The 15,868-nt window shown below is 39.0% G+C and overlaps 2 protein-coding genes across 2 annotated transcripts; one reads left to right on the top strand and one right to left on the bottom strand.

Annotated features, from left to right (window-relative positions):
* Positions 1-216: 216 nt before the first annotated feature.
* LOC126629508 (mitochondrial intermediate peptidase, mitochondrial) lies at positions 217-5,479 on the bottom strand. The gene is made up of 17 exons (XM_050299572.1): positions 5,162-5,479; positions 4,981-5,062; positions 4,826-4,878; positions 4,610-4,664; positions 4,350-4,488; positions 4,209-4,263; positions 3,653-3,875; positions 3,387-3,482; positions 3,159-3,278; positions 2,922-3,047; positions 2,639-2,794; positions 2,329-2,445; positions 1,845-1,970; positions 1,683-1,750; positions 1,319-1,454; positions 1,032-1,191; positions 217-769 (listed from the first exon to the last, which is right to left on the bottom strand). The coding sequence occupies exons 1-17, from the start codon at positions 5,365-5,367 to the stop codon at positions 516-518; spliced, it is 2,172 nt and encodes a 723-aa protein (XP_050155529.1). The 5' UTR covers positions 5,368-5,479; the 3' UTR covers positions 217-515.
* A 1,975-nt stretch (positions 5,480-7,454) lies between these two features.
* Positions 7,455-15,627, top strand: LOC126629506 (probable serine/threonine protein kinase IRE). Its single transcript, XM_050299567.1, has 16 exons — positions 7,455-8,006; positions 8,145-8,212; positions 9,013-9,189; positions 9,298-10,617; positions 10,787-10,959; positions 11,170-11,419; positions 11,580-11,672; positions 11,759-11,899; positions 12,029-12,121; positions 12,323-12,610; positions 13,359-13,447; positions 13,600-13,651; positions 13,735-13,791; positions 13,880-14,038; positions 14,300-14,380; positions 15,040-15,627. Exons 1-16 carry the CDS (start codon positions 7,586-7,588, stop codon positions 15,127-15,129), a joined length of 3,552 nt encoding a protein of 1,183 aa, XP_050155524.1. The 5' UTR covers positions 7,455-7,585; the 3' UTR covers positions 15,130-15,627.
* Positions 15,628-15,868: the final 241 nt, after the last annotated feature.

The following is a 15,868-nucleotide window of genomic DNA, read 5'->3' as shown; positions in this document are numbered from 1 at the left end:
TTGAGTTAAAGTTAAGGAATCATTGCTACAATTTATTCTTATCAAAACGAGGTCATTGCCCGCACGACCAACTGCCCGACGAAGTGAATTCTATTATTCGCGTATGGATAGTGAACCGGAGCAGTAAACTTCCGGCTGTTAGCTTCGAGTAGTTTCTGAGTAGAAGGGAAGGATTTTTCTCAGTTTTCGTTCATCTCTTCTTTTAAAAATAATCAATTAGTAGGAACCTGTAACTAAATTTTTACCCTCAACAATCTGTAACATAATTCTTTTACGTAAATGATCTGTACCGTTGATTCTTTTTCATCCATGTCAAAATTCAAATGCAAGTTTCCAAAAATCAAATGCCTTTGTGCCATAACAACTCCGAGCGGAATCCAGAGCTGCTAAGCCCAGCCGGCCGAGCTCGACATTGCCTCCTAGAAGAGGAGCCCTTCATCTCCCTCAGTTTCATTCCTCCTGTTGCTGTTAGTTGACTAGTTCTTGAGAGCTCGAATGTTCACGGCAGCGGCTGTTCACCATACCTTCACCCCCAGCTTCATTTCGTCGCAAAGACAGGTGATATCAGGAACTATTCCTCCGTTACAATCCCTCAAAATTCCATCTCCTACAAGACCGTTTAACAAATCGGCTGGATCTTTTGCTCCCCCATGCTGTAACAACTTTGTTCTTAAAGCAGTTCCCGTAGTTAATGATAGTGGATCCTCGTGACACAGCTTCTGCCATATCGTTGCGGCGAAACATCTGGCGTATAAATAGCTATAATAACCTGCAATAATGTATGCTTATCAGCCATGAAAACGAACTTGGACACAATAACAAGGGTATTATTTATAATAATTTTCCTGATTTGAGGTACTTCTAAAGCTCAAAGTGGATCCCAGATACTTGCAAGCAACCTGATGAAGATCGGATTGCCGATTTTCTAGAGTGTTTACAGACAAGTTGTACTACTGAACACAGCATTACTAATTGGCCATGTGAACTTTTTGAATTTTCTCTTCCATATGTTTGAAAAAAATTCAGCATACCTGCACCATAATTCAAGAGGTGACTGAATCGGGTCTCCCAGTGGGTGTCCTCAATGTGCTTCCAACTAGTATACTGTCTTTTCAAATCCGCAACGATCGAGCTTGTTGGTGGGGTTGGCTGTTCCCCGAAGAATGTTTGGTCAATAGCAGCATAAAAAATCTGAAGAACATAGAACAAGCAAGTAAACATGGGTCAATATATTCCTTCTTTGTGGTATTGCAACTTTTCCTCTATCAGTAAAAATTGGTCAAGTGGTATCAATTTAGATAAGTCCTTGGACAATAACCTGACGTTGCAATTCAGTTGCAGCAAACATTTTTCTGGCACCCTGCATTGACTCTACAAGTTTCTTAGGGATAATTTCACCAGTTGAATAGTGTTTGGCAAATGTCTTCAAAACTCGGTAATCCCATAAAAAGTACCTACATATAGCGCCAGAATTATTGTCAGCGCATTACAAACCTATCTTCACGAAGGTTATTATCAACAAAACATTAAATATTTTATCATCAAAATCCCCAAAATGGACTACCGTTTCTAACAGTGATAATTCAGAGAGTTACACACATTAAAACCATCATGTCAAATATATTCAACAACATCATCATATAAAAAGGATGATCGGAAAATAATCAGATCATTGAACTTACTCAAAAAGGTTTGAAGGTGTTTCCGCTAAATCAAAAATCACCCTGGTACCTGAAAAGTGTTGGTAATCCTGCCAGAAATAATAAAAAGTTGACTATTAATTCATGAGAAGAGGAAATGATGTAGATATTGTATTTCCCAGTCATAAGGTGTTTCTAGAATACCGTTCTTGAAAGCAACGAATGGAGAGCATGTCCAAACTCATGAAACAGAGTTTCCAGCTCGCAATGATTTAGCCTCGCAGTTGATGAATGACGTGAAGCAGAAAAACTGCATACAAGAGCAACAACCTGTGCACCAAAGCAGAGTTTAAACCCAATGAAATCAGCGATGATGTAGTAAGTCATTGAATGATTTTATTGTTGATGTTCTGAAATAGTCTCACTTAATTCAAACCTTTTCACAAAGAAGGGGGATTAATTCCAAAATACTATGTTCTCACATCCAATAGGAGAGTTTCTCCAACACAAATGCAAAACCGCCTTAGTGTCAACGGTTTTAAGGTCCAAAAAAGTACTTAAAGTCCCTAATTCGCTTTATTCCATTTTCAAGAATCTAACTAAGAATTATCAAGTCTACTCTTTAGCCTTTAGAAAGACGCATAATATGAAAAATAAAAGTCAGAGTAAAGCAAAAATATTTACATACAGGAAGTTGATATTCTGATTCAGAAACCCTGCGGCCACCTTTAATTGCAAAATGAGCACAACCTGGATACTTGCCCTTCCTTGAGTACAAATCAAGGTACAGATACCCCAAATCACCCTGTAACAAGTACATAGATCCTGATGAATATACGTGTCAGAGAAGACGAAACCAGTACAATCATATTCAGGCATGAACAAGAGTTTACACAGAATTATGCATATAATTGAAGCATTCACAAGCTGTAAATTCTCTTGAAGTGTGTAACATATATATATAAAACATTCATGTCCATTATTATCCATGTGAATACCTCTTCAGGATGATGAAGTGCCATTTTACGCACATCTGGGTGCCATGATTCACCTGGTGCTAGGGGGATGCTATGAAGCGTAGCACCAAATAATGATTCAACCAGCACTTTCAAACCCTCGATACAATGTGGAAGAGAAAAATACGATGCGACAACCTGCATTGGTGAGAAAGAGAATCAAGATAACTTCCCTTGCTTCCATACCCTCAATATGATGTGTTAGCAAGCAAACTTTGCAGTTCCAGTTCTTTACTTTAAAAGAAAACAGGAGAACAAAGCATACCGAAGAGTCCAAGTCATAGGCAGAAGACTTCATCATTGCTGTGTAGTATGCCTCATCCCATGGCTCTAAATTACCAGATTGCTGACCACATTTTTCTCTCTTAAATTCCCTAATTTTTTTAAACTCCTACGGTAAAAGTGATCATTAAGAGACAAAAGCTGCAGTATGATCTACAGCCAAAACAAAATTGCAGCAATTCTTGCAAACACTACAATATGTTTCCTAAGGACATAATACCTCATCAGCGCTAGGTCTGACCATCTCGCTCATCTCTTTCAAGAAAGACATCACAACTTCTGGTGATGAAGCCATGTTAGGCTTCAAGGTGTATTCAGCATAAGATCTATAACCCATTATCTGCATTCATCAACAAGGCCAAAAAATGCCCATAAATACAAATACAACAGAACTAAACTGCATGACATGTTAAATATTTGGCAGGCACCAAATATGAAGATAACTAACCTGAGCTAGCTCATGACGGGCAGCTATAAGTTTATCGAGAACACCAAGGTTTGCACGAGGAACAGAGTTTCCTTTGATATATGCCATTTTCCTAACCTGAAACCAAATTCATTTGATTAAAGAAAACAAAACATAAAACATGTATCTGAAACTGGGAGAGAAACTTTAATGACATGCAATATATGGACCCACTGCCTCAACTCCCTTCAGCAACAACAATTCAGAAAACCAAAAAAAAAAAGAGTTTTTCTAAACAATGAAGTTACCTCATCATCTTGTGCCCCTTGCAATACACAGGATAGAGTATGTGGGTCTGTTGTTATACGAAATCCCTTTTCATTCATGTTAGCCCTGGGCCTCAACGATTCCCTTGAAATTACAGATGTGGAACAATAGATGGGTTTAAGGAGATGGTGCAAATTTTGAGGTATACGTGATGCTGGGAAAATATCTACAGCACCTTGGTCAGTGTCAATATTTATATTGAACCTGAGCCAAAAACAAATACATTTAAAGCAAAGGTAAGTCAATCAGACAAACTCGTTAAAAAGTAAAAATAAAAAGATGGCACAGCATCAACAAGCAATTAAAAACAAATCTCCAACGATACTACGTGGCATAATTTGAATATGATACATTTGGACCTAAGGTTCAATGGAAAATGGGCAGAAGGGGCCCAAGCTATGTCCATGATCAAATATTACAAACAGAATAATTGTGTGGCATCATTAATCATACAAACCAGTAGAAATGAACTCATTCACTCTATAGCGGTCCTAAAAGCCCTAACCATTGGAAAAGTAAATTAAGTAGTGTACTTACTGTCTGCACAGTTTGGAAATTTCTATATTCAGCTCATTCACTCTATCCAATTTCTCTGCAAAGCGTAAGTGAAACGTTATTTGACTGAAATAAAATCCCTGCCGCAACAGCATCATAAAACAAGAAGATAAAAGTAAATACCATCAGAAAGATGAATTCCACCCTTCTCAAAGTCAAGGCGGAGGAAATGTGCAACCCTTTGAGCTTCGGCTGTAAGCAATTGGCCCTCTTGCTCAGCTTTTTTCACGGCATTATACAAAGTATGATTTGTATTCAGAAACTACAACACAGTGATTAAAAACAAAACAAAAAAAACTCAGACAATGGCTCAGACACTATAATTCATATAGACAACAAAATTGTGAGCAAAAATTTGCAAAGACGATTCACCGTCACCTCACATGTAGATATTCACTCATTCTCATGGATGCTTTGGTCGCCTCCTCAACGAATTCCCTAGTGTACAAACATCAATACAAATCAAAAAGCACAAAAACTGAATATCAACGAATACAATGTAAAAAAAATCGAAACTCTGTATGTTGAATATCCATGTCTGAATCAATTACAATGACAATCCAAATACCGAAAAAGCGAAAAATCCAGAGAATAACAACCTGTCAGGATGACTGTTTCGACAAAGCTCTGCGGAGTCAAGGACAGAGCAAACCTACATCAAATTAGACAAATAATATAAGAAAATTAGTTCAAGCACACACACTTATGAACAAAGTAGCAAAACTGTGAAAATTTTAAAATTCCAATCACATACTGTGTCAGAAATTTCATCCATGGCTCTAACTACTTCCGCCGACGAAGGCATCCCGGCAATGTATGCAACCAGCTCTCCCGACCTACAAACGAAAAAATTAATTTTTGGAGAGAATTTGAAGTTAAAACTTCATATATATTGGGAGTTTGCGTGTTTTCGCTTAATTTGGAAAAGTCCGTACCTTTCGATTGCATCGTCGACGAAACGTTGAAAGCCTTTGGGGGACTTTAAGTGGTCGAAGCCATAAAGACCGGTGGCGGTGGCGGATTTGATTTGTGGGACTGCGATGGTGTATTGGCGCCGGGTAGTGAGAGGGTCCGAATAGTTGAAAATGGCACCGGGTTCGTACCGGAGCTTTCCGGCGGACCTCCGGAGAAGACTCAGCATTGTTTTGCCGTGGCGGCGTGCTGAGGTCGGTTTAGCTTTCTTATGTTCGGTATGCGTAATTCGGGTCGGGGTTTCTCATCGAACGGACGTTTTGATGGACCGGATCGGGTTTAGTTACATTTGGAGAAACTCCAGCCCTATCTTTTAAGCTGGTCGAAAGCCTAAAAAAAATAGGAACTTTAACGAAAAACACCCGGTACTGTTTACTTTAACGAAAAATCATATTTTTACACTAAAAAGTCAATCCTGGTACTATTCACTTTACCCTTTATTTTGTCCTTATCATTAAAACTCAAAGTTTTCAAGCCCTTTTTCATTAGTTTTCCTTAAAAAAATAGTTTGGCATCCAAAAAAATCATTCCACCCTTAAAAATAGGTTAGCTCAAAGTCCAAGCCAGTTTGTAGGCTGGCTCAAAATAGGCTGAGGTAGGAACCAGCCTATTTGGTGTCATGCTGACACCAGCATGACGTTATCGGACAACACAAATTTTTTTTTTTTTTTGCGTCAAGTGTGTGGGAAACATGTGCCTTTGATCGCGTGTCCCCGACAAGGCGATAGGCACCGAGCCCATGCTGCAGGGACACTAAAGGGCGCATGACATGTGCCACGTGGCTAAGCCTTGGCCGTTGGATTTCCAATTGCTAGTTTTCTAAGCCCTTGGATTTCCAACGATAAAAAAATTTTGAAATTCAAACCCAACGGTTATAGTGACATGGCACAATCTAGACCATTTGATTTTCAAATCAAAAGGTCCAGATTTTTCGGCCAAAAAACTTTAAAGAAAGAAATAAATAAAATGCCATAAATTAATTATATTTTTAATAAATAAAGTAAATGTCTGAAATTAAAAAAAAAACTATTTTTATTATTTTATAATAAAAAATTAATAATATTTTAATAAAATGAACTAGGTTATTTAGTTTTAAGGATGGAAATGCATTTGGCCAATTACTATTCATTTGAGTGGATTAAATTGATTTTGGGCCAATTCATTTTTTAGGAGTGAAGTTGCTCTTTAGAGATATTTATAAAATGGACTACAGAGTTTTAATTTTTTTTCCAAATAGTTGTTGAAATTGCATCAATTCATACATTTTGATCTTTCGTTAAATTGATGACATGATAATTATGAAATTCATATATGAATTAACTTGTAAGTCACATTTGCATTGGCAAAAACACTAATCAATTTAATGGATGATTAGATGTTAAAACATACATATTAAGGTGTAAATTGATACAGTATCAAAACATCATATAGTATAATATGAAAAGAAAAAAATTAAAACCTCATGACCCATTTTGAAATCACCTCAAATCTAAAAACATAAAATGTGTTTATCCTTACTTTCTAACCACAATATAATGTAATGTGAAAAAAATTAAAACCTCATGTCCTGACAGTAACATTTTCAATTTATTTGACGGTTGGAAATCCCTAAGCGCCACGTGTATGAGTTATTGGAAAGCCATGAGTGGTCTGCTGCAACGGGGCCGCTGTTGTAGTTTTTTCAGCTCCACTCTTCTTCTTCATGCTTGTGTTACACATGCCTGACAAAAAAAAATTAAATCGTGGCTGAAATCAGTCTACCGTTGGCACAAGGCAAGGCTTGAGAAGCATGGGCTTTTGGGCGGGCGTTGGTTGGCTCACGACTTGCCCTTGCTTTGTTGAACTGCTGGAAAATATTTTTTGGATTGGAGAGCAACATTGTTGCCTTTGCCCTTACCTTCCACCAACGGTGGACATGCTCTAAACATTTATGCGAGTAAGCTAATGCTTTTGGGCAGGCAGTGGTTGGCTCACGACTTGCCGTTACTTTGTTGGACTAGAGAGCGACATTGTTGCTTTTGCCTTTACCTTCCACCAATGAATAGACATACTCTAAACATATATGTGAGTAAGCAAATGCTATAAGATTTTTTCAAAAAAAATCGACTAAGGCTTTGATTGTTCACACAGTTAGGTACGATGGTCCCGTCCACACGCGAGTGTAGCTCCGTAGTTACGCTAGTCCCCTCCGCATGGGAACGCGGCCCAGACTCATGGTTAGCGGGAAGCACGTTTCAAACCCCGCAACCGATTCGCGTCGCTCTCTAACGCCCTCTCTCTCTTTTCCCGCGAGATAATCTCCTCACAGGCACCCCTCCCCCTCTCTCTCCTCTCCCACAATCCCATGACGAATCCGGATCCGCATTTAAACCCGAATCGTCGTCTCCATGTCGAGCCCTCCTCCGCCTTCTACAAACCCGCCGCTGATTTCCATCTCCGACGGCAAATCAGACCCCGGAACGACGTCTTCCGTCTCCTCCCCGACTCAACAGCCCTCCCCCTCCAGAGCCAAGCTCCTTAAGATCCCTCAAATCCCGATTCATCGAAGCCCTAGGCACACGATCCACGAAGGCGAGGAATTCGAAGATGACGAGGAAGATGAGGACGATGATAGTGCGGAGCGCAGAGCAGACGATCCGCCTATCGTCTTGCCGTCTTCGCTCGGCCTCAATCACATTCGGACTCGGTCGGCTCCGTCGCCGCTTCGATTCTCATCCTCCGTATGCGCCGCGTTGAATTTCGGCGATGAATCGAGCAAGGACAAGTACACCGTCAAACCAAAGCCTAAACTCGCGCCCTTACAACCAGGTATATATATATATTTAATTTTATATTATTTTTTTGGGAAATTTTGATTGAATTTGCCCAATAATGAATTCGATCATCAAATATTATTAATTTCAAGTGTATTTTTTTTTTAAATTTTAACTTTCGATTTCTTTATAGCGGAATCTATGCAGTGGAATCAATCAAAATCGCTCAGAAATGCATCACTACTCAATCCAGTGTTGGAGGTAAGGAAACTTTCAGTGAAATTTTTATATATATATATGTATGTATGTATATTTATATTTAGAATAAATTGTAACAATGGTCCATGAACTTTAACTTAATTGGAGCAATGGTCCATCAACTAAAAATCCATTATCATTGGTCCCTAAACTCATCAAATTGTTCAGCTATAGTCTCTTAACTAAAAATTCATTACCCTTGGTTCCTTAACTTTAATATAACTGGAGAAATGGTCCCTCAACTTTAACCTAATTGTAGCACTGGTCATTCCAACATAATCATTTTGACAAAATTCTGATGAAGTTGACGAAAAGGACTATAGCTACACGTTTTGATGAGTTGAGGGACCCAATTGTAGCAATAGTCCTTCCAACATAACTTATTTTGACAAAATTCTGACGAAGTTAATGAAAAGGACCATAGTTACACATTTTGATGAGTTGAGGGACTAATAAAAGGTCGTACCCAGTGCACAAGGCTCCCGCTTTATGCAGGGTCTGGGAGAGGTGAATGTCGGCTAGCCTTACCCCCATTTATGGAGAGGCTGCTCCCAAGTCTCGAACCCGAGACCTACCGCTCATGGGCGAAGACACATTTTGATGAGTTGAGGGACCAATGGTAATGAATTTTTAGTTGAGTGACCATTGTTCAAATTTGATTAAAGTTAAGGACCATTGCTACAATTTCCTCTAATATTTATATAATATATATATACACACATACAGTTAGTTCGTTGGAGAAATGTGGGTAGCTCGCAAGCTTGACAATGCTGTTGTTTTGTGTGTAATGTATATATTGGTAGGGTAATCATGCAGCCTTTGCAAAGGAAATGCAGTCGCCGCGTTTTCAGGCAATACTGCGTGTTACGAGTGGAAGAAAGAAGAGAACACCTGAAATTAAGAGTTTCTCTCATGAGCTCAACTCCAAAGGAGTTCGAGCATTTCCTGTGTGGAAGTCTCGTGCTTTCGGGCATATGGAGGTAATACTATTGCCTTGCCCTCGTTTGTATACAATTTTTATGCCTTTTAGAGTATATTTTGTTTTGGTCAATCACATTAAATTATGCAGTTACTATAAATTCTTTTAGGAGATTATGGTGGCGCTCAAGGCAAGATTTGAGAAGTTAAAGGAAGAGGTTGACCTTGATTTAGGCGCATTTGCTGGTGATTTGGTCGGAATGCTTGAAAGGTCTACACAGTCTAATCCTGAATGGAAAGAGAACTTTGAGGATTTGTTGGTTATCGCCCGGAGGTGTGCAAAGATGTCGTCTGGTGAATTTTGGGTCAAATGTGAAGGCATTGTTCAGAGTTTGGATGACCGGCGTCAAGAGCTACCAATGGGGGCCCTCAAACAAGCGCACACCCGTCTTCTTTTTATTCTCACTCGGTGTACACGGCTTGTGCAGTTCCAGAAAGAGAGTGGCTATGAGGAAGAGCACATTCTCAGTCTTCATCAGTTCAGTGATCTTGGTGTTTATCCAGAACAAATTTTGCAGGCTGCACAGCAGAGCTATAGTGGTTCACTGGGTGGGAAGGAAATAAATGAGAAGCAAATGAAGAAGTCTCGTGAGCAGGAAAAAGTTAGTGGAGCTGAGGAAGTGGAGGTTTGCACTGCCAAAAGTGTTGAATCTACTGGCAGCTATAGGATGTCCTCTTGGAAAAAACTTCCATCTGCTGCTGAGAAAAATCAGAAAGGCAATGATGTTGCTGACACACAATCAAAGGAAAAATCAGATCGTTTGCATGCCAAAGATGACACAAAAACTTGTGGTGACTACAGTACGGAAAATTTGAGTACTTCATGCCATCCTGAACACTCAGAGGTGTCTGCAAGTGCACAAAAAGTCTCTTGGGGAATATGGATGGACCAGCAGAATGTTGCATATGAAAATGTGATGATTTGTCGAATATGTGAGGTTGAAATACCAACTGTACATGTCGAGGAACACTCTCGTATATGTACGATTGCTGATAGGTGTGACTTGAAGGGTTTAACTGTGAATGAACGACTTGAGAGAGTTGCTGAAGCTCTTGAAAGGATAATGGAATCTTGGACACCAAAAGGCACTGAAACTCGAGGAAATTATGATGCTGCAAGAGTGTATCCCTCACAGATGCATGAAGATTTAGATGAGTTGTCACCAAAGCGAATTGACTTGTCTCGATTCTCCGAAGGCAGTCTTGATTGCATTCCTGGTGTTGACAACTCTTACGTTATGGAAGATCTGAATGTTTTGCCTGACATCTCATGTGATGCACGTTCTGCTTTGATACCTGAACAAGGCACCAGAACCTCGTCAGCAGGAAGTTCGACACCAAGATCACCATTACAAACACCAAGAACCAGTCATATTGAAATGTTGCTGAGTGGAGGGAGAGCAATACCAGAACTTGAGAGTTATCAGCAGGTGTCCTTCTTCTCCTTTTCATCTGACCGAAAATTCTGCTTTTAATTCTTTTTCTTTTAAATATGAGGTTACTATGCTTTATTTTAAGTTTCTATTTCTGGTGGAACTGGGTAGTTGTAGACAGCTGCTCCTTTGATGTTTGTATTTTAATCAGACCATGGATTGACAGATACACAATCTACTGGACATCGCTCGTTCTGTCGCAAATGTTAGCAATTGTGACTACACTGCATTGGAGTACATGCTTGAACGACTGGAAGACCTAAAATATGCTATCCAGGACAGGAAGGTGGATGCACTCGTTGTAGAGACTTTTGGAAGGCGTATTGAAAAATTGCTGCAGTGAGTTTAGGCCTATTTTCATTAGAGATATATCTTGTGCTTTGTACAAATGTGAATTCCCCTCAATATTTTCTTGGTTTGAGCATCAACAAAATTGTGTAGTTTTTAGCTTCTCTGGTCATTGTTTTTTCATATTTCTTCAAATGGTTAGCTAATTATTTAAAGTCTAATTAAAGCATCTCTGATAAATTATAATTCTGAACTTTACAGGGAAAAATATGTACATCTTTGTGGGCAGATAGAAGATGAAAAATTGGATTCATCAAATGGTATGGCTGATGAAGAAAGTTCAGTGGAAGATGAAGCCGTTCGTAGTCTACGTGCCAGCCCCATCAATCCATGTTCTAAGGATCGAACTTCTATTGAAGATTTTGAGACAATAAAACCAATAAGCAGGGGTGCATTTGGACGAGTTTTTCTTGCCAGAAAAAGAGCGACTGGTGACTTATTTGCTATAAAGGTTTGTTTGATTCTGTGTTTTAATTTTAAGAGAAATAGTGCACATTGATCCTTCTGGACCTTCATGTGGAAAAATTGGAGCAAAAAGATTCCCATGGAATCTATCTTTTAATTGCAAGTTAATGTTTCAAGACAGTCTATATGGTGGTACGTTCCTGCAGGTATTGAAGAAGGCTGATATGATCCGTAAAAATGCCGTTGAGAGTATTTTGGCGGAGCGTAACATCCTTATATTGGTCCGCAATCCTTTTGTGGTGAGTGGGTCCCCATGTATTTTTCACTTTAAGAATGCATTGCACGTCCAAAGTTTTTCCTAACATGTACTTCTGATGATGAACAGGTCCGATTTTTCTATTCTTTCACCTGCACGGAAAATCTTTATCTGGTCATGGAGTACTTAAATGGTGGAGATCTTTACTCTTTATTGAGAAATCTAGGCTGCTTGGATGAAGATATGGCCCGTGTATATATTGCAGAAGTTGTAAGGGATTTACTACTTTTTTTCTTTTTCCCATCTCCGGATTCACTTTCTCATGTCTTCTCTCTAAAAGTTTCTCACTGATGTTAAAAACAGCATAAGTAATTTTTTTTTTCCTTTTTCTTCTTAAAGGTTCTTGCTTTGGAGTATTTGCATTCATTAAACGTTATACACAGAGACTTGAAGCCAGACAACCTGTTGATTGGTCAAGATGGTCATATCAAGGTCAATATTTTGCAGTGTCAGTTCTTTTATTTTAGTATTTTGTTTATACTACTGGAGATAAGTTTGGGCATAGTATACGCATTCTGGCACTATATCATGCATCTGCTGTTATTTTTTTGGTGGATTATTTGTGTAGGTTCTGTTCTGCCATAAAGAGTTTACTTGTCACTTCTCACAAATCTCTAATCCCTTATGTTACAGTTGACAGATTTTGGGCTCTCCAACGTTGGTCTAATCAGCAGCACTGATGACTTATCAGGTCCATCAGTTAGTGGTACTGGTTTTGTCCCAGATGATGAACCAAAATCTGAGTCTTCATCGGAAAGGGCACAGCGCCAAAAGCATTCAGTCGTTGGGACCCCTGATTATTTGGCACCTGAAATACTTCTTGGCATGGGGCATGGTGCAACTGCTGATTGGTGGTCTGTGGGGGTTATTCTTTTTGAGCTGCTTGTCGGTATTCCACCATTCAATGCAGAACATCCACAGGTAGGCAGTCTAATTATTGCGGGCATAAAGTTATTTTGGTTTTCGACTATTGCACAGAATAGAATGAACTTTATCTTCTGTATTTACTGAATGTAAAAATGTCATGCATATGTGATATGTATGCAGGTCTTCTCTCCAAGGTTCTTAAACAAGGTTCTGTTTCTCAGTAGTTAAAACTTGGATGGACAACTGGGATGTACAATGATGGGAGACATTTCAGTGCATCTCAATTGTCCATATATTAACTTGTTCTTTACACTCTTCAGTAAACTCATGAATGTCTTATGAACGTTATCTTTCTTTCCCATCCCTTACATTGGCGTATTTACCATAAGCATAATTTGCTTATGCATTTTAAGTTGTTCGTTGATTTCTGGTTCGTTCCTTTAAGAATTTTTCTTAGTAAGAGTTTGTACCAATAGGTTTTTTGGGTTGATCTCATGAATTTAGTTATTGTTCAGAAAGGATTAAGTTCAACTCTGCACAACATTGTATTAATTTGTTTTTTTCTCTGGTTGTACTTTTCTTTGAATATTCTCTGCAATAGGGTAAATTCTGTTTAGCATTGGTCCATGTGTTTCATGGAACCAAGATAAGGTGCATTTTTTCTACTAACTTAGTTTCCTCAACATCTGAATGGATTATTTGATCCTTTTTTCCGTGAATGGTATCATTTCCTATATCATATCATTTGATAATCATGAGGGAGCAGTTTGATGTTGTAACTTATAGATCCTACTTATTGCAGCAAATTTTCAACAATATAATAAACAGAGACATCCCCTGGCCTAAAGTACCTGAGGAGATGAGCCCTGAGGCGTACGATTTGATTGACAAGTAAGAATATTTAGAAGAGATCAGTTGCATTTTCTGGATGTATTAGTTACGATGCTATTTTGACTTCTTTCTTATGCGGATTTTGTTACCATGCCTTCATATTTCAAGAGAAACCTTTATCTTGCTTATATTTCTTCTGCACTCCTTGTCAGACTGCTTACCGACAACCCAGTTCAAAGACTTGGAGCAACAGGTACCAGGGAGGTAATTTGCTGACTACCCTTGACTAAAGTTCATTTGTAAGAACTTACAATGATGATAAAATTAAGTGTTGCGACTGTTGGCAGGTGAAGCAACATTCTTTTTTCAAGGATATTAACTGGGACACGCTTGCTAGGCAGAAGGTCAATTCAAGTTTAAACTTGTTTTAGTTTTTCAATGATTGTTGACATATATCTGTGATAGTCAGGAGTGTACCATCATTGGCTGCAGGCTATGTTCATACCATCTACCGATGCACACGATACAAGTTATTTCATGAGCCGGTACGCATGGAACCCAGAAGATGAGCATGTTAATGGCGCCAGTGACTTTGATGACATGACTGAAACATACAGCAGTGGTTCATGTAGCAACATACAAGACGAAGATGTATGTATGCTCCTATATAAGATATTTCTTTATGCACATAGAGGGATCATCCATAACTTTTACTGCAACCAACTTGATATGGAATTATATGGACCAGAAGGATGTACCAAAGATCTGAAGCGTACCCAAAAGCCGCTAACAATCTGACTTTGAATTCATAAATGTTTAGTGACACAATCATCCATCTGATCCAAATTTGAACCTGGTTAATCCCAGTGGGATTATTATTTTAGCTACCTGACTATTGTACGTCTGATTCAGGGGGATGAATGTGGTAGTTTGGTGGACTTTGGTGCTCCAACCGTTGACATGCAGTACACTTTCAGTAATTTTTCATTCAAGGTAAGGCATATAAACCCTAAGCTGTTCTTTTTCTTCCGATGCTGGATGAAAATGAGTGATGGTGGTTTTTTCTGTTGAGGAAAAATTTAGAGTACACAACTCTAACACAAGTGTTTGAGAGACAAAACAAGTAAACAAATTACTTGTATTACACACACAAAATATTACAACACTCAAAAGGACACAAAGACACACTTTAGAAGCAATGGCACTCACTTACTTTCTAGAGACAAACTCTAGATCACTCACACTCCTCACAAGACTACTCTTACTTCTCACTCTCACTTGATTGCTTGCTTGCTTGCTTGATTACTTCTTTCTTGTTGGTTGATTGCTTTCACAACATCACACACCTATTTATAGGTGGTGTTTGCCGACTACAATTCCCCATTGCCTTTGGGCTTTGCATGGCAGCCACACACTTGTACAAGCTGCTAGAGCTTTCTAGCACATGATTATACACACACATCCACCTGACTTAATGAGATAATGCTAGAATTATCTAGCATATGCTGCACCGACTTTGGTACTTGGATTTATGTGGAATGGGCTGGGATTGGGCTCTTTTAACATTTTCTACACGCCTCTTTTCGCATTCACTGTGTTATTCCTGCAGTCCGTTAATATTAGCGTTGCTAATGTGTTATTTGTGTTCTCAGAATTTGTCACAGCTGGCTTCTATCAACTATGATCTTGTTGTGAAGAACGCCAAGGAGTCACCGGATGCCTCTAAGTCATCCGTGCCGTGACAAGAGAGCTTTTCTTTAAGCTTCAACAAATCTGTGTTCCGGCCTACTGCTCCAAGCTTATTGTCCCCTCAAATGTGGGATTTTGGATAGAGGTCTTCGACGTGAATAGTCCAGGAAGCGCTTCATCCATTCAGCAAATAGCGGTTGTTCTTCCTGAAGGCGGAGGTGGGCTGCTATTGCATCAGGTCTAGTTAATCTCACTTAACTGTTTCGCTACTTTTCCGTCCTAAAAATGTATATCACAGCAAAAGGCCTTATCGCGTGATGCGTTTCTTGTACATATCTTTCCCCCGGTAGAAAATTTTGTACCCTTTTCTAATTTTAGTGAGCTGTTCGAAATCGGCGGGGTAAAAATCAGACTTGGATTCAGATTCATGGTTCTGTTGGATGGTTGGATGTAACCTTCTCGACATTAGAACGACTCGTTAGTCTCCGGAATTTAGATTAAACCTTATCATGTAGTTCTTTTCTTTTTGAATAGTATGCGCTATTTTATTATTATTTTGTTATTTTTACATAATTGTACATGTTAATCAATGTGTGAGTTCAACAATGTTTTAAAAGGCTCGTCTCAGGACGTGCCTAGGCGCCTTCTAAGGCTCGGCTTGAGGGTTGCCGCTTTTGTTTTGAGGGAGTGGGCGTAAGGTTTAGTCGGAGCCGCCTAGGCGGTGGAAGGCGTGCCTCATGGCTTTTTTTTTTTTTTTTTTTAAACTCCCAAACTCAAATTTTGGGTAGGTTT

This window comes from Malus sylvestris, chromosome 7 (genome assembly GCF_916048215.2).
Source record: "Malus sylvestris chromosome 7, drMalSylv7.2, whole genome shotgun sequence".
In the NCBI taxonomy this organism is placed as follows: Eukaryota; Viridiplantae; Streptophyta; class Magnoliopsida; order Rosales; family Rosaceae; genus Malus; species Malus sylvestris.
The sequence above is the reverse complement of the archived record's forward strand: the minus strand, read 5'-3'. Positions and strand labels throughout refer to the sequence as shown.